Genomic DNA, 27886 nt, shown 5'->3' with positions numbered 1-27886 from the left:
GTCAGCAAAGGAAGGAAAATAGGAAAAGGAGTTTTTACATCTGAGGGCATCAAGTAATGACAAAGAAAGTGGAATAGAGCTGAGGAAAGGAGTTAGTTTAGTAGAAGGGATGCAGGGAAAGCTTATTTAAAAGCAGATGGCCCAAAATGGTAGATGTAAGGAGAAGTCATTTGAAATCAGATGAAAAATGACAGCTGAAGGGACTGGAAATTTAAAATTGAAGAAATAAATCTTGATTAATATTCCTCCCCCTGCAGATTCAACCCAGTTTACTGCATGTTAGTGTTGGATCCAGTAGAGTATAATGGGTTTACAAAATTGTTCTAAACTACACATTAGTTTGTTTTAAGCATACAGTATTTATATTTGTATTGCATGCAATTTGTGACATTTTGGATTAGTGTATTGTCAGCAGCGAATTGTTGAAGCAGGATTGACTGCAAAAAAAAAAAAAAAAAAATCTTTTGGCCAGTAAATTAACCAAAAATAGCAAATGGCCATTCTTTTTAAAAATTATGAAATTTACAGGTGTGTTTCCTCGCATGACCATTTCTGTACTTTTGTGGAATTGCATTCGGATAGTTACTTGAGATACTAGTAGAAAATGTAATTTAGATTATTATTTTTTTTAAAACATTTATTCCACGCCATTATGACTGTTTGTTTGTGGTTTTGTTTTGCAGGAATAATCTTTTCCTTGAATGATAAATCCAGCTCGTCCAATCTAAAGATTGATGCTCTCTCATGTTTGTATGTCATCCTTTGTAACCACTCGCCTCAGGTCTTCCACCCTCATGTAGAAGCCTTAGTTCCACCAGTCGTGGCTTGTGTGGGCGATCCTTTCTACAAGATCACTTCAGAAGCCCTTCTTGTAACTCAGCAGCTTGTAAAAGTAATAAGGCCGGTAGATCATCTATATTCATTCGATGCTGCTCCGTACATAAATGACTTATTCACTTGTACTGTCAAGCGTTTGAAAGCTGCTGACATTGATCAAGAGGTGAAGGAGAGAGCTATCTCTTGTATGGGACAGATCATTTGTAATCTTGGGGACCATTTAGGCAGTGACTTACCTAGCACACTGCAGATTTTCTTGGAGAGGCTGAAGAATGAAATTACTAGACTGACAACAGTGAAAGCCTTGACATTAATTGCTGGATCTTCTCTCAAGATTGACCTGCGACCAGTGCTGAGTGAGGGAGTACCAATTTTAGCCTCGTTCTTGAGGAAGAACCAGCGAGCACTGAAGCTGAGTACCCTTTCTTCTTTGGATATCTTGATCAAGAACTATAGTGACAGCCTGACGCCTGCCATGATTGAAGCAGTCCTAGTGGAGCTTCCACCTCTTATTAGTGAAAGTGACATGCACGTGTCACAGATGGCCATAAGCTTTCTTACAACCTTGGCTAAGGTGCACCCATCTTCTCTTTCGAAAGTCAGTGGTTCAATTCTTACAGAGCTTATTGGGCTGGTACGGTCCCCACTACTTCAAGGAGGCGCTCTCAGTGCAATGTTGTATTTCTTCCAAGCTCTTGTTGGGACTGGAACTGCAAATCTAGGTTATATGGAGTTGTTACGAATGCTAACTGGTCCAGTTTATTCTCAAAGCAGTGCATTGACCCATAAGCAGTCCTATTACTCAATTGCCAAGTGTGTAGCAGCACTTACCCGAGCCTGCCCCAAAGAAGGACCTGCTGTGGTTGGGCAGTTTATCCAGGATGTGAAGAATTCTAGATCCACTGATTCTATCCGACTCTTGGCTTTGCTGTCCCTTGGAGAGGTTGGCCATCATATAGACTTAAGTGGGCAAACTGAGCTTAAATCTGTAATCTTAGAAGCTTTCTCTTCCTCTAGTGAGGAGGTTAAATCTGCAGCATCTTATGCTCTTGGAAGCATTAGTGTGGGAAACCTTCCTGAGTACCTGCCTTTTGTTCTGCAAGAAATAACGAGTCAACCCAAAAGGCAATACCTCCTCCTACATTCTCTGAAAGAGATTATTAGCTCATCTTCAGTTGGAGGTCTCAAACCATATGTAGAAAACATTTGGAATTTGCTGCTGAAACACTGTGAATGTGCAGAAGAAGGAACTCGAAATGTTGTTGCAGAATGCCTGGGCAAACTTACTCTGATAGATCCAGAAACATTACTTCCACGACTTAAAGGGTACTTGGAGTCAGGTGGGTTATTTATACATAACATATTTAGAAAAATCATTTAGTTAGTTTAGAACTCTAATATCAAGTATAGTACATGTTTTAATAACTACTTTTGTGAAGTAGCTACTTTAAGGGAAAAAATTATAATTTCAGTATCTGTAATTATTGTTATATAACATTGTAGTAACCAACTACTGTCACTAGTTATGTAGAAAACCATCAATACCACCTCAGTGTATAATGTACTCAATTCTGGTATGGGGAAAATGTGTGGCCAGTGATTGGAGAAAGAGCTATGTTGGAAAAGAAAGTGGAAAGGGGAAATAATGGGGATTGGAAGTTAATAATCATGATATTGTAGTACTTCGATCCTATCCACCGACTCCATCCCTATCCTTGGCAACTGTCTGAAGCTGAACCAGATTATTCGAAACCTTGGTGTCGTATTTGACCCTGAGATGAGCTTCCGACTACATAATCATACCATAACTGAGACCTCCTATTTCCGCCTCCGTAACATCGCCCGACTCCACCCTTGCCTCAGTTTATCTGCTACTGAAACCCTCATCCATGCCTATGTTACCTCTAGACTTGACTATTCCAACACACTCCTGGCCAGCCTCCCGTCTTCCACCCTCGGGAGACTTGAGGTGATCCAAAACTCTGCTGCCCGTGTCCTAACACGCACCTACACCCGTTCACTCATCACCCCTGTGCTCGCTGACTGACATTGGCTCCCGGTTAAGCAACGCCTCGATTTTAAAATTCTCATCCTTGTTTTCAAATCCCTCCGTGGCCTCCCCCTCCCCATCTCTAATCTCCTATAACCCTACAAGATATCTGCACTCTCCAATTCTGGCCTTTTACGTGTCCCTGATTTTAATCACTCCACCATTGGTGGCCGTGCCTTCTGTTGTCTAGGCCCTAAGCTCTGGATTCCCTCCCTAAACCTCTCCACTTCTCTACTTCTCTTTCCTCCTTTAAGATGCTCCTTAAAACCTACCTCTTTTATACCTCCTTATGTGAGTTGATGTCAAATTTTGTTTGATCATGCTCCTGTGAAACGCCTTGGGATGTTTTACTATAAAGTCACTATAGAAATACAAGTTGTTGTTGTTGTTGTAGTAATGGGAAAATACCTTTCCTGCCACTGCATCAAGGACTTCAAAACTGGGCCTGGTATCCTTCAGTACAAATTGGTCCTTGTTTATAACTTTAAATCCCTCTTTTTGATCTTTACACTTTGTTTTGTTTTGTTGGCTTATTTTTGACTAGAGCAAGATTCTAGGTGGGTGAATTTGTATATAAAACCATTTTCATATATACAATCATATTTAGTTTGAAGGAGTTGACTTTGATTTTTTTTTAAATCACTGATCACAAATGTAGAAACCTTACAGGGAATGAACTGTAACCAGTATTCTGTCGGTCCATGGTATGCTTTCATCTTGCTATTCTTCTCCAGGGTCGTCCTATGCTCGAAGCTCTGTGGTTACAGCTGTGAAATTTACAATTTCTGATCACCCACAACCAATAGATCCTCTATTAAAGAACTGCATAGGTAAACTTGTTTGTTTTCATTCACAATTCCTTTTGGTATTAAAACCTTTTAACTGTTTTGAAATGTTCTTTGAATGAATTGACAGGTAGATACTTTACTGACCTCATTTCCCCATAGCACTGCCTGAAGTTGGGGCCCTGAGGGGATAATAGGTTCAAACTACCTCTGTGAAACCTGTACCTGTGTGCAATCAATTAGGGAATGGTGAACGGTACTCTAGGGATTTACAAGGAAATGGAGCTCTCCTAGAGGCCAAATGGGTAAAGGTGTCCCTGGTTTAGCCAAGGTAATTAAGCTATGCAAATCAGAAGACTGCAGAATCATTCCAGGTTTGTGCTGAGCTTGGTGATGTTGGCTGGGCAGCAGTTTAGGGTGCTACAGTTGGCCTCAGTACCCTGAAGAAGGATAGGAAAAAGCCATTTAAGGTTCTCATTGCTGATATCAGTGGATTAATGCCTGTTGGCAAATATACATGCATAAATATTGGACGAGGACGGGATTAGTCTTGGCTGTCATGTCCCTACTGATGAATAGTCTACTGACATTTGCTGTCTAGCTTTGGACATGAAGAATGGCCATTTGGGTGAGGTATTGGAGGGCTGTGGGCACCTGGGAACATATTTCAACAAGAGTTAAGGTTTATGGGGATTGCTTGGTACTCTGGTGATTTTAGGAGGACAAAATAGAGATGCATAAATGATGTATTCATTTTTATCTAAATTACTGTTTCAGGTGATTTCCTGAAAACATTGGAGGATCCAGATCTCAATGTGAGAAGAGTTGCTTTAGTTACTTTCAATTCGGCTGCACATAATAAACCGTCGCTAATCAGGGACCTCTTGGATACTGTTCTTCCTCACCTTTATAATGAAACAAAAGTTAGGAAGGAATTAATAAGAGAGGTTTGTATGCAAAATACCTTTGTTTTGAAAATACTCTGTACTTAGTGGATTTATAAAATCTGCATTTTAAACAAGCTTTCATCATTTTGTTTCTCCTTTTTGTTAGGTGGAAATGGGACCATTCAAGCATACTGTAGATGATGGTCTAGATATTAGGAAAGCAGCTTTTGAATGCATGTACACACTTCTGGATAGCTGTCTCGACAGATTAGACATTTTTGAATTCCTGAACCATGTTGAAGATGGACTGAAGGACCATTATGACATCAAGGTAAATAACTTGAATATGGATTATTATCCAGTAATTATTAAGAAGCTTAATATTTTAAAAATACGTAACTGGACTGTCAGTTCTTCATATGTGAACCTAGACGGTTTATATTGGCTAGTTTACCTTGGAGACATCACCATTGTCACACACTTATTTTTATCTTTGCCATATGTTTACTGCTGCATAATTTCCAGCAAGGGTTAGTGAACAGTGATGAGCCCAAACTCTGGTTGGTCCCCCCCCCCCCCCCCCCCCCTCAAATCCTTAGCACAGGGACACTTGAGGCCAATTAAAACTCAGCCCAGATCAAGGTCAGCTAACTCAGTGCATTGTCATCAACAAAATCTAGATCCTTCAGACATGGCTCGGGACCACATCATGCAGTGGATTTACCCGCTGTCTAGACTTTATTTTTGTGTACTACTTGCAGGCATTTTTAACCAAGAGACATGTTGAAGACTAGTTTATTATATTTTGGAAAAATGAAAGTTTGCAACTAGTATAACTTTGTAGAAAACTAGTTTATTGTCCAAACTCTCTCTCTCAACCTAACAGATGCTCACCTTCTTGATGTTAGTACGATTATCGACTCTTTGTCCAAGTGCAGTTCTACAGAGATTGGACAGGCTGGTGGAACCTTTACGTGCTACCTGTACAACTAAGGTATAGAGATGTCCATTTTATGTAATTTTGGTGGCTGTACAAAAGTTACACTTGTTGCCAGACTACTTATAGATCCTTAAATTATCTGTTGTGCTTCAATGTAATCTGATTCTCAACAGGTTTGTGCATATACTCTCAGTACAGCAAGGAGGTAGAGTTGCACTGTATTGAAGGTGCTTTGACAATGCTCAAATTAACTATTAGTGTTTGGAGCTAATGACTTGATCTCTGCTGTGTTGACACAAGGCAACATCTTCAATAGTTTATATTATGTCTGTGTGTAATTGAGACACGGACTGCAGGAGTAGGTTACAACAGGTGTTTACTGAGTGGAGACAAAACTGGAACTACTATGCAAAGTTACTACACAGGCTTATATACAGGGGTGGTCACTACTGGTACTGCAGTATACAGGGGCTGCAGAATATAGTTCCTTCTGCAAAGTACATACACTACAATTCCTCCCCTTTTAGCTAAACAGTACATAACATTTGATTAATAATTAAATAACATTTACAATTACAGTTGCTAGATACATTAGCTGAAGTTAAGCAATTATAAGTTCAGTCTTTGAGGAGGCTTCCTGATTCTGTCTGGATAACGCCTCTTTGGGGTATCAGGTTCTTCTGGCAAAGTTGATTCGGGATCAACGTCGTTGTTTGGTTCGTCTGCTTCCAATATCGCCGATTCTGAGGTAGATGCAATTGGTACTTCGGTTTCATCACCAGGTGTATCGGATCGTGGTGTGGAATTGATGTTTTCCAGTGACTCTAGAATCTGGTCAGCATGGCGTCTTACAATGCTCTCTCCAACGTCCACGGTATACATTAGAGGTCCTTGCCGTGTGCAGATCGTTCCTGGCTGCCATTTCTCTGTGCGGTAGTCCCGGGCCAAAACTGGTTGACCTATCTTAAAACCCCTGGTCGGCCTTTCATTCATATTCTGAAACTGCCTGTTCTCCACATCTCTTCTGATGTTTGGCTTAACCAAATCCAAGCGGCATCGTAGTCTTCGATTGAAGAACATCATGGCTGGAGTTTGGTTGGTAACCGCATGTGTTGCATTCCGGTAGGCAAACAAGAAGTTATCCACCTTGTGTTGTAGGGGTATGTCTTCATTACACATTGCCTTGATAGCCTTCTTGAATGTTTGAACGAACCTCTCAGCCAATCCATTGGTGGCTGGATGATATGGGGCGGATGTGTAATGCTTAACACCATTGTTCTTTAAGAACCTCCGGAACTCTTCAGACACAAACTGTGGTCCATTGTCGGAGCAAATCTGTTCAGGCAGCCCATTTCTGGCGAATATGGTTCGTAAGACTGTGATAGTTTTTTCTGTGGTGGTTGAGGACATTTTTATTACCTCTGGCCACTTTGTGCATCCACCGCAATTAAAAACATCGAGTCCATAAATGGACCAGCAAAATCAATGTGTACCCTTTGCCATGGACATGAGGGCCACTCCCATGGATGTAGAGGGGCTTGTGGTGGGGCGTTTTGGACCTTCTGGCATCCTGTACAGCTCTTGGTCATCTCTTCGATTTCTCTATCGATTCCCGGCCACCCCACAAACGCTCTGGCTAAGTTCTTCATTTTTACTCCTCCCAGATGACCCTCATGAAGCTCATTGAGCACTCTATCCTTCAATTTGGGTGGAATTACTACTCTGGATCCACACATCAAGGTTCCTCTGCACACTGACAGCTGTTCTCTTCTCGGCGAGAATGCTGGCAACAGTGGTTCACCATGTGCTGGCCATCCCTTCACCGTTAAATCATAGACCCTGGAGAGTGTCGGGTCATTTCGTGTTTCCTTTTCTATGTTTGCATTCGTCACAGGTAGACATTCGACTATGGTCGAGTGGAATATCTCCACAGGATCCACTGCAGGTGTTTCTTCCACCGTCGGCAACGGTAGGCGCGACAATCCATCAGCATTCCCATGCTGTTTAGTTCCTTTGTATTCGATGTCATATTGGTGTGCCCCTAGGAAAAGGGACCACCTCTGTAGCCGTTGTGCTGTCATTATCGGGACGCCCTTCTGAGGGTTGAAAATGGAGACGAGAGGTTGATGATCAGTTAGTAGAGTAAATTTCTGACCGTGCAGGTAGTGATTGAACTTCTTCACCCCCCACACCAGGCTGAGGGCCTCTCTTGTCAATCTGGGCGTAGTTACGCTCGGCTGAAGTTAACGAGCGTGACGCAAAAGCTATCGGCCTCTCTGAACCATCAAGGAATTTATGTGACAGTACCGCTCCAATGCCGTAGGGAGACGCATCACACGCCAGTCTTATCGGTAGTGATGGGTTGTAGTGAGCCAATACTTCTCTTGAAGCGATTAGGTCTTTACTCTTCTGAAAGGCCCGCTTACATTCATCGCTCCATTTCCATGCTACTCCAGTTTGTAGTAGGGCGTTCAGTGGGTGCAGAATTGTGGACAAATTCGGCAAAAACTTATGGTAGTAATTCACCAATCCGAGGAATGACCTCAGTTGCGACACATTTTCAGGCGCTGGAGCCTTAACTACCACTTCAATTTTGTCAGGGGACTTATGTAACCCCTCCTCATCAATCACGTGGCCACAATACGATATCTGTTTCTTAAAAAACTCGCACTTGGGGCGATTGGCTCGTAGCCCATGTTCTCTTAGTCTAGTGAGCACCTGCTCTAGGTTGGCAAGGTGTTCACTTTCATTTTCACCTGTCACTAGGATGTCGTCCAAGTAACACTGAGTCCCTGGAATCCCTTGCAGGACTTGTTCCATCGCTCTTTGCCATATCGCCGGAGCTGATGCTACTCCGAATACCAGTCGATTATACTGGCAAAGACCTTTGTGAGTGTTTATCGTGAGATACTTCCTAGAGGATTCTTCAACCTCCATCTGCAAATATGCTTGTGCTAGGTCAATTTTTGTAAAACCCTTCCCTCCAGATAGTGAGGCGAAAATATCTTCTATCCTCAGAAGAGGATACTGTACTGTGTGAAGGACTGGGTTCACCGTCACCTTGAAGTCCCCACAGATGCGAACCTTCCTTGGCTCCTCAGACTTATTGTTTAACATTTTTTTCATGACAGGAACAATGGGTGTCGCCCACTCGCTCCAGTCTACCTTAGATAACACGCCTGCATTCTCCAGATTCTCCAGCTCTGCCTCGACAGCTGGGCGAATTGCATACGGTACCGGTCTTGCTTTGAAAAACTTGGGGATTGCATTCTCTTCTATTTTTAATCGAGGCGGTTATGCCTTTTAAGAGTTCCCAGTTCTTGATGAAATACCTTGTGGTAAACCACTTTTATCGTTCACTATCGTTACACTATGGTTATCACTGTTTATATCGTTACACTATGGTTATCACTGTTTACACTGTTGTATCACTACACAAGGTCACCTCTTGTCACGCTGTTATACCTGGGCTGACCACAGCTGACTCCGCCCATGACTCCGCCTGCTTGCCCAGGTATAAAAGTGGTCGACTGGCTGGTATTCCTCCTTGTTGGACCCGATCACCCACGAGGGTGGGCTGTGTTATTTAGCCAATAAAAACCTATAGTTACTATCTTAACTCGTCGCTTTTCATTGGATGAATTGATAGGTATATCAATTTTATTGGCTAAATTTTGAAATGAGTGGATCGGAGCAGCCAAACGACCAGCCAAACGGCCAGCCACAGCAGCCGGCCTGGCTGCGAGCCCTCCGACCGCCGTACCTGGATCTAAACCCACAGGCAGCGAACTCAGCCCTCGACTTCAAACACTGGCTGAGCTGTTTCGAATCCTACCTGGGAGAATCCGGCGTGCCTCCGGGATCCAAACTAAGAGTTCTGACCGCCCAAGTGAGCCCTAAAGTATTTGCACTCATCCAGGACCTTACTACATACGAGGACGCCCTCAACCTGCTGAAAGAGCAGTACCGGAGCCCGGTAAACTCTATGTATGCCAGACATCTCCTAAGATCCCGCTCGCAACAGCCAGGAGAGTCTGTAGATGAATTTTTACGGGCGCTACAAACACTCGGCAGGGACTGTGACTTTAAAGCTGTAACGGCTGCAGAAAATACTGAAGGGAATATCCGCGATGCCTTCGTGAAAAGCCTTCGGTCCGACTACTCACGGCAAAGACTGCTCGAATCAAAGGACCTCGACCTGAATACAACTGCAGCCCTCGCTCGCTCTCTGGAAGTGGCCCATCGGGACCTCGAGGCGTATTCCAGGTACTGTGCTGCGCGACCCTGGGACTCCGGCCCGACCCTGGCCGCAATACCCCTCGCACTGCCGCCTCTGGGACATACCTCAGCGTCGGCGTCCCAGAACCGATCGGGACCGCCACCCCCGGTACCGGCTGCGACATCGGAGCCCCGCGATCGGGCCGCCGGCTGCTTCTTCTGTGGCCAGGCGAAACACCCGAGGACGCGCTGCCCTGCAAGAAACGCGACTTGCTCCGATTGCCACAAGAAAGGCCACTTCGCTAAGGCCTGCAGGGGGAGAGCCACAGACGCCAGCAGTGCCTCATGCGAGTTGTGGGGGCGGCCATTTTTCATCAAGGCCACAGATGCCAGTATCCCCTCGTGTGAGTCGTGGGGGCGGCCATCTTTGATCAAGGCCATCGACGCCAGCAGTGCCTCGTGAGTTGTGGGGACGGCCATCTCCTCCGCCATTTTATTCAACCTCGTGGGCGCTGCCATTTTGTCCACCACACTCGACCGCCACCTTGTCTCCAGACCCGACCACCGCCTCACCCGCAGACTACAGCAGCTCGCTCAGCCATACACTAGCCTCCGTCACACTGGACCAAGCTCGCCCGCATCACCTTTCCAAGTCCATGATGGACATCAAAGTAAACGGCCACGCCACGACCTGCCTGTTCGACAGCGGAAGCACGGGGAGTTTCATCCATCCAGACACGGTGAGCCACTACTCCCTCACTGTCCGGCCAACGCGCAACCGGATCTCGATGGCGTCGAGGTCCCATTCTACAGACATCAGCGGCTACTGTGTTGTGACCCTGTCGGTTAGGGGCACGGAGTATAAAAATTTTAAACTCCTCGTCCTGCCCCAGCTCTGCGCTGCCGTCCTACTAGGGCTGGACTTCCAATCCCACCTTCAAAGTGTCACTTTGGCATACGGTGGACCCCTCCCCCCACTCACAGTCGACAACCAGCAGCCTTTAAACCGCCCACCGCATACCACCTGCGGCCTATCCACCCTCAAGGTCCCGCCCCCCTCCCTGTTCGCTAACCTCACCCGCGACTGTAAACCTGTCGCCACCAAGAGCAGGCGGTACAGCGCCGGGGACAGAGCTTTTATTAACTCTGAGGTGCAGCGTCTCCTGAAGGAGGGCATCATCGAGAGGAGCAACAGCCCCTGGCGTGCCCAGGTCGTAGTCGTTAAGACCGGCAATAAAAACCGCCTGGTCATCGACTACAGCCAAACCATAAACCGGTACACCCAGCTGGACGCATACCCCCTTCCCCGCATATCTGATATGGTCAATCAGATTGCACAGTACCGGGTATTCTCCACCATCAACCTTAAGTCGGCCTATCACCAACTCCCTATCCGCCCTGAGGACCGCCAGTGTACCGCCTTCGAGGCGAATGGCCGCCTCTACCACTTCCTTAGGGTTCCCTTCGGTGTCACCAACGGGGTTTCGGTCTTCCAAAGGGAGATGGACCGGATGGTTAACCAGAACGGGCTGCAGGCCACGTTCCCTTATCTAGATAACGTCACCATCTGCGGCCGCGACCGGCAGGACCACGATGTTAATCTGGAGAAATTCCTCCGTACGGCTGAACGGCTGAACCTCACTTACAATAAGGAGAAATGTGTGTTTAACACCTCGCGTCTCGCCATCCTCGGCTGCGTAGTAGAGAACGGGGTCATCGGCCCCGACCCCGAAAGAATGCGCCCCCTCATGGAGCTACCCCTCCCCCACTGTCCAAAGGCGCTGAAGAGAACCCTGGGGCTCTTCGCCTACTATGCCCAATGGGTGCCGAATCATGCGGACAAAGCCAGACCCCTCATGAAGTCCACCTCCTTCCCCCTGACGGCAGAAGCGTGCGCAGCCTTCTCCCTCATAAAGGGAGACATTGCTAAGGCCACAATGCACGCGGTGGATGAGTCTATCCCTTTCCAAGTGGAAAGCGATGCATCCGACTTCGCCCTAGCAGCAACCCTTAACCAGGCGGGGAGACCTGTGGCCTTCTTCTCAAGGACCCTCCAGGGCCCTGAGATCCGACACTCTTCGGTCGAGAAGGAGGCCCAGGCGATCGTGGAGGCTGTACGACGCTGGAGGCATTACCTGGCAGGCAAACGATTTACCCTCCTCACCGACCAGCGTTCGGTCGCTTTTATGTTTAATAACAAGCTGAGGGGCAAAATCAAGAACGACAAGATCTTGAGGTGGAGAATCGAGCTCTCCACCTATGATTATGATATCTTGTACCGGCCTGGTAAACTGAACGAACCCCCAGATGCTCTATCACGAAGTACATGCACCAACGCGCAAATTGATAGACTGCAGACCCTCCACAACGACCTCTGCCACCCCGGGGTCACCAGACTTTACCACTTCATTAAGGCCCGCAACCTGCCCTACTCCATCGAGGAGGTCAGGACCATGATCAGGAACTGCCAAATCTGCGCCGAATGCAAACCGCATTTCTTTAGGCCGGACAGAGCAAGCCTGATCAAGGCCACCCGCCCCTTCGAGCGCTTGAGCATCGATTTTAAGGGGCCCCTCCCGTCCTCTGACCGTAATGTGTACTTCCTCAACATCATTGATGAGTACTCCCGTTTCCCCTTTGCCTTCCCCTGCCCAGACATGACCAGTACCACGGTCATCAAATGCCTGAACGACCTCTTCGCCTTGTTCGGGTCCCCGAACTATATACATAGCGACCGGGGCTCATTCTTCATGAGCGAGGAACTTCGCCAGTTCCTACTAGCGAGAGGCATTGCTGCAAGCAGGACCACCAGCTACAACCCCCGAGGGAACGGCCAGGTGGAAAGAGAGAACGCGACTGTCTGGAAGGCCGTTCTCTTAGCCTTAAAGTCTAAGGGCCTGCCAACCTCTCGCTGGCAGGAAGTCCTCCCGGCAGCGCTGCATTCCATCCGGTCACTGCTTTGCACGGCCATTAATGCCACCCCCCATGAACGAATGTTTGTTTTCCCCAGGAAGTCGACTACGGGAACCTCGCTACCAACATGGCTGACTTCTCCGGGGCCCGTCTTGCTGCGCAAGCGCGTGAGGGCCCATAAAACGGACCCCCTGGTCGAGAGGGTGGACCTCCTGCACGCCAACCCCCAGTACGCCTATGTGGCATACCCAGACGGGCGGGAGGACACAGTCTCCTTACGAGACCTTGCACCCTCGGGCACCCCTGAGACACCACCGTTACCCCCCACCACCCCCCCAAATCCAGCCCAGGTAGACGGCATGCCGGAACCCCACGAGCCTTCGCCGACCACGCAGACACCAGCATTAACATCGGATACTGCATCACCGCCGCCGCTGCTGCGACGATCAGAGAGACTTACGAGGCCTCCGGACAGACTGACATACCCGAACTGGTAGTACACTTCACCCCGCCGGACTCAAATCTAAACAAGGGGTGAATGTGGTAAACCACTTTTATCGTTCACTATCGTTACACTATGGTTATCACTGTTTATATCGTTACACTATGGTTATCACTGTTTACACTGTTGTATCACTACACAAGGTCACCTCTTGTCACGCTGTTATACCTGGGCTGACCACAGCTGACTCCGCCCATGACTCCGCCTGCTTGCCCAGGTATAAAGGTGGTCGACTGGCTGGTATTCCTCCTTGTTGGACCTGATCACCCACGAGGGTGGGCTGTGTTATTTAGCCAATAAAAACCTATAGTTATTATCTTAACTCGTCGCTTTTCATTGGATGAATTGATAGGTATATCATACCTCTTTAGCGTTAGCTAAGATTTTTGACAATTGTCCAGGTGTGACGTCGTCATCCTTTTTACCAGCCACAGTCAGTGCCTGAATGGAGTGCCAGTCTAAACTTATCTTTCTGATCCATTCACGTCCCAATAACAGTGGTCCACCATCTTGCAGTATGTACAGATACAATTTCTGTATTTCTTTGCCGTTGTATTCGACAGGCACCCTTATTTTCCCTCTGGGGTAGACTTTCTGCCCCGTATACGTCTTCAAGACAATGGATGTCTCTTTCAAGGGTATGTGTGAGAATAGCCGCTCGTAGTCTCGTCGATTCATGACGGTCAGGGCTGATCCTGTATCCAAGTCCATTTTGACTTGGGACCCTGCTATCGTGAGGGTGACCCAAATGGTTTGGTGATCCTCTTTCGCGATTACATTGTGAAGTTTGAAACAGCTTAGTCTCTTGTTCCCGGATTCACTATCGCTCTTCTGGTCTTCGGAACTACTGTCCGTCATCTTTTGTACTTTCCTGTACTGTTCCTTAGTAGCCTTTTTGTTGTCGTCGGTTTTCTTTCCAGACCTGCAAACTCGTGCAATGTGTCCCATCTTTCCGCATTGCCTGCATATTTTGTCCTTGGACCAGCAGTCCTTCTGGTCATGGGTTGTTCTGCCGCAGCGATAACATTTTTCAAATCCCCGTGTCATTTCATGGGTGCCGTATTCCTGTGGCTTTTGCTGTATTTCCACAGCTCCCCTTGCTGCTGCTTCGTACGATACTGCCAAGCTGAAAGCCTTATCCAGCGTCAGCTCTTTCTCTGAGAGTAACCTCTTCTGGGTTCCTTCACTCAGGAGTCCACAGACAAATTTGTCCCGTAGAGTGTCTGCCAGTCCTGCTCCGAACTGGCAGTGCTTTGATAGCTTGCGTAGTTCCGTAAGGTAATCAGCATTGCTCTCATCTTTATGCTGATTTCTCCTGTGGAATTTAAATCGTTCTGCTATCGGCAGCGGTGTAGGATTTAGGTGTTCCTGTAGGATATCAACAATTTCGTTAAAACTCTTCGCCATCGGTTTGGCTGGAGTGATCAGGTTCCGCAATAGGCCGTACGTTCTTGCACCCATTAAGTTTAGTAGTACCGATGCCTTTTTCTCATCGGCTACTTCGTTTGCCTTGCAATATACTTCGACTCTTTCCACATACGTGGTCCAGTCTTCTATTGCATTATCGAAGGCAGTGATATTGCCAGTCTTCGGCATCTTGGATATCTAAGATGGCGCCTCCCGCGCTTTGCCGCCTTCCCCGCTGGATTAAGATGGTGCCTCCCGCGCTTTCTGTCTTCTCCGCTGCTGCTGGCGTTGTTATGCCTTGATGGCGACGCCCTATGGTCTTCGCACTTCCCCCCCGCGCTGCTGCTAACGCCGCTCTCCGCGGTCCCCGTGGCAAACTGCAGCTCTTCGCGGCTTTCTGCGCTTCTAATTTCCTTTATTTTCCCGTCGTCAGAGCAAACTCTCCGGGACACTTCCCTCCCTCTTCTCGGGTCTGTATGCTGCCCGGCTTCGTAGCACCGGCCGCGCCCTGTGTGCTCCACCCCCTCTCTCTCTCTCTCTCCCCGACAACGCTGCTCGGCCCCGTTGAAAAGCCACCCGATTGAGCTCTAGCCCGCCGCAGCCCAGGAAGGATCAGTGTACTACCTGCCACCAGCCCGATTAGCTGGAACACCATAGACAGGATAACCAAGCCCTGCTCTCGACAGCCTCTCCTGCAAATCTTCAACTCCGATGAATCAGAGACGGTTGTCTACGGTCGACGCCTGTTTCTTCTGGTTGTTTTTTTTTCTCTTTCTTCCTTCTGGCCTCGACCTCCAACAACTTCGCTTCAGGGATGGATCCCCATGAGGTGGTGCAGAACTGTAGGTAAGTTCGGATCTGCTCGTCGCCAGTATTATGTCCGTGTGTAATTGAGACACGGGCTGCAGGAGTAGGTTACAACAGGTGTTTACTGAGTGGAGACTAAACTGGAACTACTATGCAAAGTTACTACACAGGCTTATATACAGGGGTGGTCACTACTGGTACTGCAGTATAGAGGGGCTGCAGAATATAGTTCCTTCTGCAAAGTACATACACTACAGTTTACACATGTTCTTTTAAGAAATTATGTAATTGGTTTACTTAGCACAAACCATTTTTCTGGCTTATTGCACAAGGTCACTGTGGCACACATTGTTTTTTCAAACTTTAAAAGAATTCAATTTGAAGGCAGTTATTGTAGAAAATAGTACGTGTTCAAAATTTATATCCAGCAAATGCTAGAATTGAAAATTTAGACACATCTCATTTAGTATTTGTTTTGAAAATTTTATTTCCAGTAATTTTGTACTCTAGCAGTATAATTTTGCGTTTTTAAAAATTCATTCATGGGATGTAGGCGTCGCTGGCAAGGCCAGCATTTATTGTCCTTGAGAAGATGTAGGTGTGCCGCCGCCTTGAACCGCAGAGGGCAGTTAAGAGTCAGTCACATTGCTGTGGGTCTGGAGTCACATATAGGCCAGACCGTGTAAGGACGGCAGATTTCCTTCTCTAAAGGACATTAGTGAACCAGATGGGTTTTTACGACAATCCGGTAATTTCATGGTCATCATTAATGATACTAAATTTGAATTCCAGATTTATTTAAATATATTGCTATCTTGTTCACAGATATTTTGTAGGTTAAGTAACTGGATTAGAAATTGGTGCCAAAATATTAATATTTTTAATGTTTGAAAAATGCTGGCAGGACTGTTTGCTTTTTAACTTTAAAATGTACATCAGTGCAGTAGATTGCCTAGGCATAATTCTAAATTTTTTTAAGTTTTAATAGGTTGGCCTCGTATCGACTGCAGGCAATATTAATTCAAGCTCCCACCCAAGGCTGAAACCTGAACAAGCACCGATTTGACTTGAGTTGAATTGCACACTTTACAGCAATGCAAAATGTGCACTGTTACTGTCTTACAAATGACCTCCTATGATTACAATAGCACTGACGTAATAAAACTCACTACGCACTTGGTTTGAGTATAAAGCAAGGCTTTAATCAACTTGTTTCAGAACATGGCGGTCTAGTTGTACTTCACTAGTTCCTGTCTTACAAAATGTCACTAGGCAAGCTGGGCCCACGCCCGAGTATTTATACTCCTTGGACGGCGCCACCAGCTGGCCATCCAGCGTTATTTCATGAGTAGTTCCTTTATGATGATGAGATTTATAACAAGCATCATGCCATATTATGGAATCTTTATTTGCAGCACAAGCTGTATACTTTGGGATGTGAAGTTGGGACACTTGATGCAAATATGGATCTGCTTTTTTTAAATTCTTAAATGAAGGTTATGTTTCTATTTTTAAAAAAAATCTGTATTGAACTGTGAAAGCAGAATAGAACTGTAGCTAACAGATCTTTAAATGGATGTTTAAACATTGGCTAATACTACAGACGCTTGATGGTCTTTGCAAAAACTGGGATAGTTACACTAATAGTTTTCTGGGCTGGTTTCAGATATCCGCTGTTGGTGATTCAATTCATCTGTTTAAAAAGGTGTGACAGATTTTTGTTACAGTTTACGATGTCCAGAGTTACATAATTAATCAAGCATGCTTCATCTAAAACATGAAAAACATAGGAATATTGAAACTTTATTGTCTGTTCTTTTCCCCCCTTTCCCTCGTTCCTCCTCTTCTCTCCAACTAACAAAAAATGTGGAATTCTTTCAGTTTGTCATCCTATAAAATTGTTAAAGCTAAATAACTTTATAAACCTAAAAAAATGATTTCCTTGAAAAGTTTCAGAAGATTTACTGTAACGGTTTGCGTTATTAGGTAAAAGCAAACTCTGTCAAACAAGAGTTTGAGAAGCAAGATGAACTGAAACGCTCGGCCATGAGGGCAGTTGCAGCACTACTGACCATTCCAGAAGCAGAGAAAAGTCCACTTATGAGTGAGTTTCAATCTCAAATAAGCTCCAACCCCGAGTTGGCAGCCATCTTTGAGAGCATCCAAAAGGACTCGTCTTCTACTAGCTTGGAGTCAATGGACACTACCTAATCTTTTCTTCCAAAGAAGGAATCTTTAATTCTTGTATTGATGTAATGCACTGGAATTTCAGTCAGTACGCAAGCAAAAAAAATCTGTACTTTGAGCTTTAAGCTTATGAATTCATTTATACTTTCATGGAAATTCTAGTTTTTGTTTATTGTTGCTTTTTTAATGTTTAACCCGAAAGCCCTTGTAGTTAAAGTGGAAAAAAAAGTGTAAATTACACAGAACATTTCATTGTTATACCACACCCAATTCAGCAGTATTTAAAAAGGCAATGCAATTGTAGAAGTAGATTGTGTATAGGTATGCAACAAGGATATTGGTGTGCTGAATGAACTTGGAATATAAATGTTCAACTTTACTCCCAAGATTTTTTTCTTTCAGGAAACTTCATGCCATTCACCTTATTATGTGATTTTTGTAAGGAAAAAAAGGAGAAAAAACTGTCTGTTCATCTCTGTCTACTGTTTTGTTTCAGCTTGCTAAACAATAGTTAAAGAACTCTGCTTTGTGAGATTTATTATATTAAAATGGTTGGCACAGTTCTTAAATCATAGGTTGCTACTTCCAATTTCTTGGAATGACAAATTATTTCCATGAATGCATTGATACTGCATGGGACATTCCAATATATATATATATATGTTCTGTAAAATGTGTGTTTTTGTTTGGAATACAAAGCTTGAATTCAAAAGATGATTTTATCCTGTGTACCACTAATGCCTTGCTAGTTTTGTTTTATTGATCTTATAATTTACATTCAAATAACTTTTTCAAGTAAAGGTAGAATAAATCTGCATTGAAAACCATACTAGATTGAGTGCAACTCAAATTAATAGGACTGTACTGAACTGGAAAGGCTCATTTTAGCCTGTCTGGCTGATCCCAAAGTTGGAAAAAAAATCCCACTTACATGCTAATTTATATATCCCTCAAAAACCTATTTTGCACAAAAAAAATGAAGCTCTCTTGATTGATTGATTGTTTTTGAACAGTGGAGCCACTATCTACCATCACTGTTTGCCGTAGAATGGAATGAGTTCCTTTAGCTGGAGCCATGCTGTTCAGGGAACGCTATGATAAATCCGTTCTGTTTTGGTGATCATTGGAGCCATAAAATAGCCAAAAAATGTTACTTAATGCTGTGCTTCAAAATTGATGCAGATAACAGCTTGCACTTGCATAGTACTTTTCAAGTAAGAAAACATCCTACAAGGCTTTCCAGGGGATTGAAAGACATTGAGCGGGAATTGGGAAAATTAAAGAAGGGGACAAGACAACGTCAAAGAAGCTGATGCTGTTTTTGGATGGTACTGGTTAGGTAGTTGGAAGTACACATGCTGCATAAATGTTTTTGGATGGGGAGAATCATGGTGTGTGAAGGAAGATCACACATATATCAGCTGCTCTTAATTCTGCCCATGGTATTCAAAGACTATGTATGCTGGATTTCCCTCTGTAATTTTAGAAGCTGTTTGATACAAATTTTAGTATATAATTCATCTACATTTTAGAAAACACGTGATTGCAGTGCAAACATAATTTGAAAATATGCATTTCAAATTTCTCCCTTCGGCCACTGTACACATCCCATGGTTTCCATTTCAGTGTTAACATTGTAACAGCAGGGCTCATTCTATTGTATGCTTGATTAAGAAATGTAATTAAATTGGCAAATATTCTGTAATATATGGGCAACTTGAATTATTGATCAGCTTTGCCATCAAACAAACTGATTTTGCATGCTTCAAATGGTCACACTGGCTTTTTTATGGATTCTTCATTAATGGCTGAATTTCCATTTTGTTTGAAATGGCATCAGTTATCAGCAAAGAAGTCATTCAGTTATTCTATTATTTTCCCCTCTAGAATGAAAGTTATGTGAAGCCTGATCTGTGGGATAGATACCTTTTCTCCATAAAGTTACAATTTTTGAAAGCTGTGTTGAAAGTAAACTTGCACTACAGCTGGATCCTGATGCATAATTAGTTCTCTAACAATTCCTGGACTGCGATTGATTCTTGTACTTCCAGTCCATTTAGAATAATTCAACAGCTTAATTTGGTAAGGGTCAGAGTGTATTTTACAGAAATCTAAAGAGATTTATAGGTCCTGAAATATGGCTATGTATTAGTTTGTAGAATATTTAAAATGTTAATTTTTTGATAAGATTGGAATTTTATGTTTGAGTTTTACTTAACTGTGTACCCAAGACTGGTACTTTTTGCCCATTTGAGTATATGTGTATCACAGACTGATACTTTAGGCTCATTCATTATATCTGTACTACAGATTGGTACCTAATGTTTGCTTATGTGTACATGGACTGGTACTTTATACATGTACCCCAAACTGGTGCATTGTGCTTCCCGCAAGCAGCCATTTGAAATATTTTGTGTTAGTGCTGCACAATAATGCTTGAGGTGGCCAGAAACACTAGATTTTGATGTAAATGGCTATGTTGTATACATCAGAGATCAATATCTGAAATGTCAATTTTGCTTTGGTCAGTAGAGCTCAATGATGCCTATGGTGCTCATGAATTATGCATCAGTGCCTTTGATTTATTCTCTAATTGTATGTTCTCAGATTAACAATTCTGTGTAATGGGAACTGGTTTAGTACACTGGTATTCTCATTTATTAGGTGCTTATTTAATGGTTATTTTCTGCATTTTTAAAACTGATTAGCTATTAAGTCAATTTTAGTTCAAATCTTTATGTAATAATTATTACTTTATGTAAGACTAGCAGAACTTTATAAAGACTACTGAGGAAACATAGATCTGCCTGCAACTGTAGTGTACTTTGGAGAGAAAAAATGGGTAAATAGAATCAACAATGGACTCTTTTTTTCTGTTTGGGTTGGAGTTGATGCCCAATGCATGTTTTGTTCTTTCTCAAATGTGCAGTGAAGTAATGTGCATAAAAAATACTGCTTTTTAAAAACTACATATCCAGTTGCAACAAAAGATAATTTCTTACATTTAAAAGTGTACATTTATTGTTTAAAAATACAAAACAAAGTACTTTCAAGAAAAGGGGAAGGAACTTGCATTTCAAAATCCCTATCACTTCTTCACGATGTTCTAAAATACTGCACAACCAGTGACTTAAGGTTGAAATATAGACACTTATTATGGGGGCTAGTTTTGTGCACAGCAAGTTCCCACAACCAGAAAATTAGATAAATGACTGGCTGATTTGTTTGTGGTGATGGTACTTGAAGTAAGGATTGTTGGTCATGGCACAGAAAAACTCCTTAGTCCTGGCATTATGGAATCTTTTACATCCACTTGGACAGACTGACATGGAGTCGTTTATTGTCTCATCTAAAAAATGGCACTTCAGGCATTGCAGCACTTACTCATCCATTACCCGAAACATCTACCTCCTCTACCACAGTGTACACTACCTACAGCAGGCACTGCAACAATATCACTTCTTCAGCAGCACCTCCCAAACTCCTAACCTCCACCACTTAGAAGGACAGGGCAGCAGGTCCATAGGAATGCAATCACTTCCAAGTCACACATCATCCTGTCCTAGACATTTATCGCTCTTCTATCAGTGTCACTGGCTGAAAGCTGCCGACCCAGCTGCATTGTGAGAGCACCGTCGCCATATCGACCACAACAGTTCAAGAAGGCGGCCTGCCACCACCTCGGGAAGTAGGAATGAGCAATGAATTCAGCATTTACCAGTGACGCCTACATCCTGAGAATTAATATTTTAAAAATCTGATTCCTTTGTGGGTCAAATATGGGTGATACAGTATTTGCCTTAAAATGAAATCATCAAAGCAGCTGCCTGGCAAGTGCTCATTGACTTGTATAATACAGTGCTGATGGTCATGTAAGCCGCACCTTAATTCATTTAGGTAGTGGCATTGTGCCAGGGAAGATGAAGGGTCACATGGGTGTCTACTGTAACTCCCTGGACCTTTGGGAAATCTGCTAATTTGGAAATGCAGTGCCCTCATAGATCTGGTTGTTTTCCATGGAGAAAAAGACTTGCATTTATATTGCACCTTTCATGACCACCAGACATCTCAAAGTGCTTTACAACCAATGAAGTACTTTTTGGAGTGTAGTCACTGTTGTAAGAAGGAGCTAAAATTGCTTGCCCAAGCATAGGTGATGTTTAATACATCTATAGACAGCTTATGTTGCTGTTGATCCTGGTGCATAAAAGTTAACAGCACTTGTGTCTTTGAGAGCCGGTGGCAGTACTATACCGTTGGGGGATTTTGTCTGCAGATCACCTTGCAGCACTCAACACAACTGTACAACAGCAAAATACTGCGGATGCTGGAAATCTGAAATAACAAAATGCTGGAAAAACTCAGCAGGCCAGGCAGCATCTGTGGAGAGAAAGAGTTTCAGGTCGAAGACCTTTTGTCAGAACTGGAAAAAAGCAGGAACTGGAACAGATTTTAAAGCAAGTTTAGGGGCTGGGAAATGGGGGAGGGGATGAAAGAACATGTGATAGAATGGAAGGCAGGAGAAGTAAAGAGGCATTAAGAGATATTCAAGGCAAGAGGAGATGGTAATGGGACAGGTTAAGAAACAGGCTGGCTCTAGATGAAGTGTGAATTGCGCTGGCAGAATGAAAGACAGCTGCCATGTGGGAGGGAAGAAAAAAATGCACAAACAAAAAGTGGATAAAAAATATATATATGATAGGGGCCGAGATTATGATCTGAAATTGTTGAACTCTATGTTGAGTCCAGAGGGCTGTAAAGTGCTTAATCGAAAGATGAGGTGCTGTTCCTCGCGCTTACGCTGAGCTTCCGTGGAACAATGCAAGAGGCCGAGGACGGTGGGGTCTGAGTGGGAATGGAGCAGTGAATTAAAGTGACGGGCGACCGGAAGCTCGGGGTCCCCCTTACGGACTGAACGGAGGTGTTCCGCAAAGCGGTCACCCAATCTGCGTTTGGTCTCCCCAATGTAGAGGAGACCACATCGTGAGCAGTGAATACAGTATACTAAATTGTAAGAAGTACAAGTAAATCGCTGTTTCACCTGGAAGTGGTGTTTGGGGCCCTGGACAGGGGAAAGGGGGGAGGTATAAGGGCATGTGTTGCATCTCCTGCGCTTGCACGGGAAGGGGCCGAGCGAAGGGGAAGGGGTGATAGAGGAGTGGACTAGGGTGTGGCGGAGGGAGCGGTCCCTACGGAATGCTGAAGGGAAGTGAGGGGAAGATGCGTTTGGAGGTGGCGGAAATAGCGGAGGATGATCCGTTGAATGTGGAGGCTGGTGGGGTGAAAGGTGAGGACAAGGGAAACTCTATCGTGGTTCCGGGAGGGAGGGGCAGGGGTGAGGGCAGAAGTGCGGGAGATAGAACGGTCAAAGGCCGTGTTGACCACAGTAGAGGGGAATCCTCGGTTGAGGAAAAAGGAAGACATGTCGGAAGCACTGGTATGGAAGGTGGCATCGTCCGAGCAGATGCGGCGGAGACGGAGAAACTGGGAGAATGGAATAGAGTCCTTACAGGAGGCGGGGTGGGAGGAAGTATAGTCCAGGTAGCTGTGGGAGTCAGTGGGCTTGTAGTGAATGTTTGTCAACACAACTGTGTCATGGTGTTCCTTGTGAATTACCCTACTGACAAATTGGGGCAATGAGGTATCGGCGGATGGGTACAGAGTGCCAGTGGTGCAGCCTGAACTGCCTGCCATCCTGCTATATCCTCCTCAAAAAGAGCAAGTACAGCAGGATTCCACTAGGGAAATGTATTGTGATATTTGTTAGGGTATTAGATGAAAAATTAATGTTTAAACAATTGCTCCAAAGGTTACTTAACATTTGAATGGCAACAGTAGAAAAAAACACGAGAACCGGTGCAGAAATATGTTTTCAAATGTTCCCATTAATAAAGGTCTCTTAAAACTATTTTCACAAGCAGCAATTGAATAAAAATCAACTGGGTTCTAAAATGGGTACATTTACCACTACAGCAGGTTACCATCCAGGTGGTGTCGTTGAAAATTATCCCCAAGCTTTTTAACATTTACCTGAACTGGCAGCTGGCACCTAGGCTTAATGTTCCATCTGAAGGATGGCATGTGTGATAATGCAATTCTCCCTCCATACGGCACTGGGATGTCTGCTTCGATTATGTTCTCAACTGATGAAGCCAGGCCAAGAGACAAGCTACCAGCTAAGCAAAGCTGACACTTGGCTAAGTAGGTAAATTAACTGTAGCAGCAATTATTAGTGCAATATCTAAATCTAATCCATTTTCACACCCTCCCCATTGTACAATAATGGCAATATTTGCTGTATTATTCCACCTGCCAGTGTTTCAAAGGAACAGGAGTAGGCCATCCAGCTCGTCTTCAATCTTAGTAATTTAAACAATATTCTTATGTTTTAAACAAACTTCAAAAGCACCTATCACGTTAAAGACTGCGGAGGAGAAATTGGGTGAGTAGCGCCACCTGTTAGCGCCTAAAGAGGCAGTCAGTGGCTGTAGCGCCACTGGCTGCGTCTCCGGCGATATTCAGTAGGGGCACTAATGGTGGCGTTAGGCATTTGCGCTGCGCCGCCACCGATGACGTCATCGGTGTGCGCAGCACCCCATTCGTGCCCCGTTCGCGATATTTGGTAGCGAACGCCGCAGTTGCGCCGCTCGCTACCCGCGCCCGGTTCACGGGGCCTTACTGTGCCGACAGCGGCGCAAGTTAAGGTGGAGGTGCGGGGCGGCCGCTTTTTCGGCAGCCACCTGCCAGCATCTCTGTTCCCAGCCTCCTAACCAACCCCCCCGCGGCATTGCCGGCTGTTTCCCGAGAGCCCGGCACTTCTCCTTGGTGCCGGGCTCATTTGCCGGCACTCGTGAGCGGGGATCGCGCTGTTGCAGGCACCTCCCCCTTAACAGTGGGAGGAAGGCCTGCAGTACCGCAGCGTGCCGTGCCGCAGCATGTGGCGCTGCGGCACGTTGCGCTGCGATAATCAGTTTCAGTGCCCTAAGAGGGACGCGGAGCGCCTCGAGCCTCGCCCCGTCTCCCTCGAGGGGCACTGAAACTGAATTTCTGGCGATCGGTATCACTCCGATCGCTGCGCTAAATCCTGCGCTCAGGCGACTTTTGCGCCACTTTGGCGCCCCAACCCAATTTCTAGGCCTGCATTTTCTAAATATGCATTGTAGTTGGTAAGTGATTATACTGTGTGACTGACTTGAGCAGTGGAGGCTAATGAGACAGCTACCATAGCTGTCGTGTAATCCAGCGAATGAGTATAGAATGTATGTTAAACAACAACTTTGAAAAAGGGTTCACCCGAAACGTCGACTCTAATTTCTCTCCACGGATGTTGCCTGGCCTGCTGAGTTTTTCCAGCATTTTCTGTTATTTCGGATTTCCAGCATCTGCAGTATTTTGCTATCGTAATAGAATGTATGTTATTGGGGCATAGTGAGATCGTACAGTACTTTCAGGGAGCCGGGTTAATGTTTGTAGATTGTATGGTGGTGGGAATGTTCAAGTGCAGCCCCTTAAAATCAGGGTGAGTTAGATTAGCTGCCAGTGGAGCCAGTGAATAATTGTAATGCGTGAGTGGCTGGAGTTACCCGAGAAGTCCAGTCGATGATTACAGAGTGTTTTAGTGGAGCTCAATTAATGATTGTAGAATGTGAGTTAGTGGAGCTCAATGAATGATATTAGAGAGTGAGATTGTAGTGTGTTCGCGGAGCTCAATGAACAATTGCAGAGTGGGTGAGTGCAGCTGAGTGAATGATTGTGGTTACTGGAGGCACCGTGTGTTTCTCGGCGGGAGGTAGGCTGTGACAGTGCCACCCCATCCCCCAGGAGCTCGGTGGGGGGGCGGCTGCTGTTCCCTTCACCTCCCGGGGTCAGCACCACAATTCCCACATTCAGTCACAATGGACTCTCGCGATACTCTGGACTGAGAATAAATTTGTTTAGGAAAAACTAATCTGCCGGGAGAGTTGATTTTCTTTTGCCGACTCTGTGCACATTAAAGTTGAGCGGTGAAGTTGAGGCGCCTTTTGCCATTATTTTCTTGTGTGAAAGTGTTGGAGAGGATCATTGCATGAGATGACATGCGGCCGGATTCGGGAGAAAGACCTTAAACGGACTCCAGTTCTGCAATCGGGATAGTGCTGGCGAAGTAAGAAGGGTCTTGTGTGATGGAGATTAAAGGGCTGTGCCGCCCTGTGTGCAGTACTGAACCGGGCGAAAGAAGTACCCCGGGGGGAGAGCTGAATGGAAGGATGGTTGCTGAGTAAGGCTTGAGTGGGACAGTGTTAAATCATGCTGCTAAGTATTTCATATTGCCCATAAAATTACTCTATTTCATTTAAACAAAATGCTGAATGACAAATTAATAAAGTTTATATAAATGTACTTGAGACATAAAATTCCGATCAATGTGGTTAGCTTTTAACAAATGCTTTGTGCACCGGGCTCTTAAGCAGCAAGGAAGGTCAGCTTGGTTGCACCGGCCACTGCTGAGATTCCATGGGAACTGGAAGGTTTGGGGTCAGTGGACATCGTTTACAGACAAAAGTGTCCTTTCCTTTGCCACACCAAAAGCATCATCTCTCACTGCTTTGAATGTATCTTTTTTTTTACCGCCCAGTGATAAACTATTATTCAATTGAAAAGGGGCTATCGAGGATGATGTTTGGGTTTTAGCATCAACAATCTTATTCGATTAGCATTTTTTAAAATCAGAAATAAATATAATAATTGTGACAATTGCATCTTGTTTTACCTGCTGCTGCAATGAGTTACTGATTGTAGAGCAGATTAACAGATTTTGCTTCTATTTATTTGTCCATAACTTGTGATTGATGCTTCTCTGGTATTTTTGTGCAAAGTGCAATCATAATAAGATGATATATGTATTCCTAATTTAATCTATAGTATTTCAATCTTTTGAGTTACTTATAGAGTCATAGAGTTATACAGCACGGATAGAGGCCCTTCGGCCCATCGTGTCCATGCCGGCCATCACGCCCTGTCTAATCTAATCCCATATTCCAGCATTTGGTCCATAGCCTTGTATGCTATGGCATTTCAAGTGCTCATCCAAATGCTTCTTGAATGTTGTGAGGGTTCCAGCCTCCACAACCCTTTCGGGCAGTGAGTTCCAGACTCCAACCACCCTCTGGGTGAAAAAGTTCTTTCTCAAATCCCCTCTAAACCTCCCGCCCTTTACCTTGAATCTATGCCCCCTAGTTATTGACCCTTCTACTAAGGGAAAAAGCTCCTTAGTATCCATCCTATCTATGCCCCTCATAATTTTGTACACCTCAATCATGTCCCCCCTCAGCCTCCTCTGCTCCAAGGAAAACAAACCCAATCTGCCCAGTCTCTCTTCATAGCTGAAGCGTTCCAGCCCTGGTAGCATCCTGGTGAATCTCCTCTGCACCCTCTCCAAAGCTATCACATCCTTCCTGTAGTGTGGCGACCAGAACTGCACACAGTATTCCAGCTGTGGCCTAACCAGTGTTTTATACAGCTCCATCATAACCTCCTTGCTCTTATATTCTATGCCTCGGCTAATGAAGGCAAGTATCCCATATGCCTTTTTTACCACCTGTTCCGCCGCCTTCAGGGATCTGTGTACTTGCACACCCAGATCCCTCTGACCCTCCGTCTTGCCTAGGGTCTTACCATTCATTGTGTATTCCCTTGCCTTGTTAGTCCCCCCAAAGTGCATCACCTCGCACTTTTCTGGGTTAAATTCCATTTGCCACTGTTCCGCCCATCTGACCAACCCATCGATACCGTCCTGCAGACTGAGACTACCCTCCTCGCTATTTACCACCCTACCAATTTTTGTATCATCCGCGAACTTACTGATCATACCTTTTACATTCATATCCAAGTCATTAATATAGACCACAAACAGCAAGGGACCCAGCACCGATCCCTGTGGTACCCCACTGGCCACAGGCTTCCAGTCACAAAAACAACTTTCGACCATCACCCTCTGCCTTCTGCCACTAAGCCAGTTTTTTATCCAACGTGCCAAGGCACCCTGGATTCCATGGGCTCTTACCTTCTTGACCAGTCTCCTGTGCGGGACTTTATCGAAGGCCTTACTGAAATCCATGTATACCACACCCACTGCGTTGCCCTCAGCCACACACCTAGTCACCCCCTCAAAAAATTCAATCAAATTAGTCAGACATGATCTTCCCTTGACAAAGCCATGTTGACTATCCCTGATTAATCCTTGCCTCTCCAAGTGGAGACTGATTTTGTCCCTCAGAATTTTTTCCAATAATTTTCCCACCACTGATGTTAGGCTCACTGGCCTGTAGTTCCCTGGTTTTTCCCTACTCCCCTTCTTGAATAATGGAACTACAT

The 27886-nt window shown here is 44.9% G+C and overlaps 1 protein-coding gene across 2 annotated transcripts in view; it reads left to right on the top strand.

Moving 5' to 3' along the window:
* The window catches only part of cand1 (cullin-associated and neddylation-dissociated 1), a 45548-nt gene extending 26310 nt beyond the window's left edge, over positions 1-19238 (top strand). For both annotated transcript variants that reach the window (XM_086009239.1, XM_086009240.1), the window contains 6 exons: positions 684-2177; positions 3622-3717; positions 4450-4619; positions 4726-4890; positions 5446-5553; positions 17333-19238. In XM_086009239.1, coding sequence (XP_085865365.1) covers positions 684-2177; positions 3622-3717; positions 4450-4619; positions 4726-4890; positions 5446-5553; positions 17333-17557 — 2258 coding nt within the window. In that variant the 3' untranslated portion in view covers positions 17558-19238. The remainder of the gene's footprint in view (positions 1-683; positions 2178-3621; positions 3718-4449; positions 4620-4725; positions 4891-5445; positions 5554-17332) is intronic.
* The last annotated feature ends 8648 nt before the right edge of the window (positions 19239-27886 follow it).

Source organism: Somniosus microcephalus, chromosome 16, assembly GCF_052327205.1.
Source record: "Somniosus microcephalus isolate GS21.2 chromosome 16, FLI_Smic_1.0, whole genome shotgun sequence".
NCBI classification, from domain to species: Eukaryota; Metazoa; Chordata; class Chondrichthyes; order Squaliformes; family Somniosidae; genus Somniosus; species Somniosus microcephalus.
The sequence above is the reverse complement of the archived record's forward strand: the minus strand, read 5'-3'. Positions and strand labels throughout refer to the sequence as shown.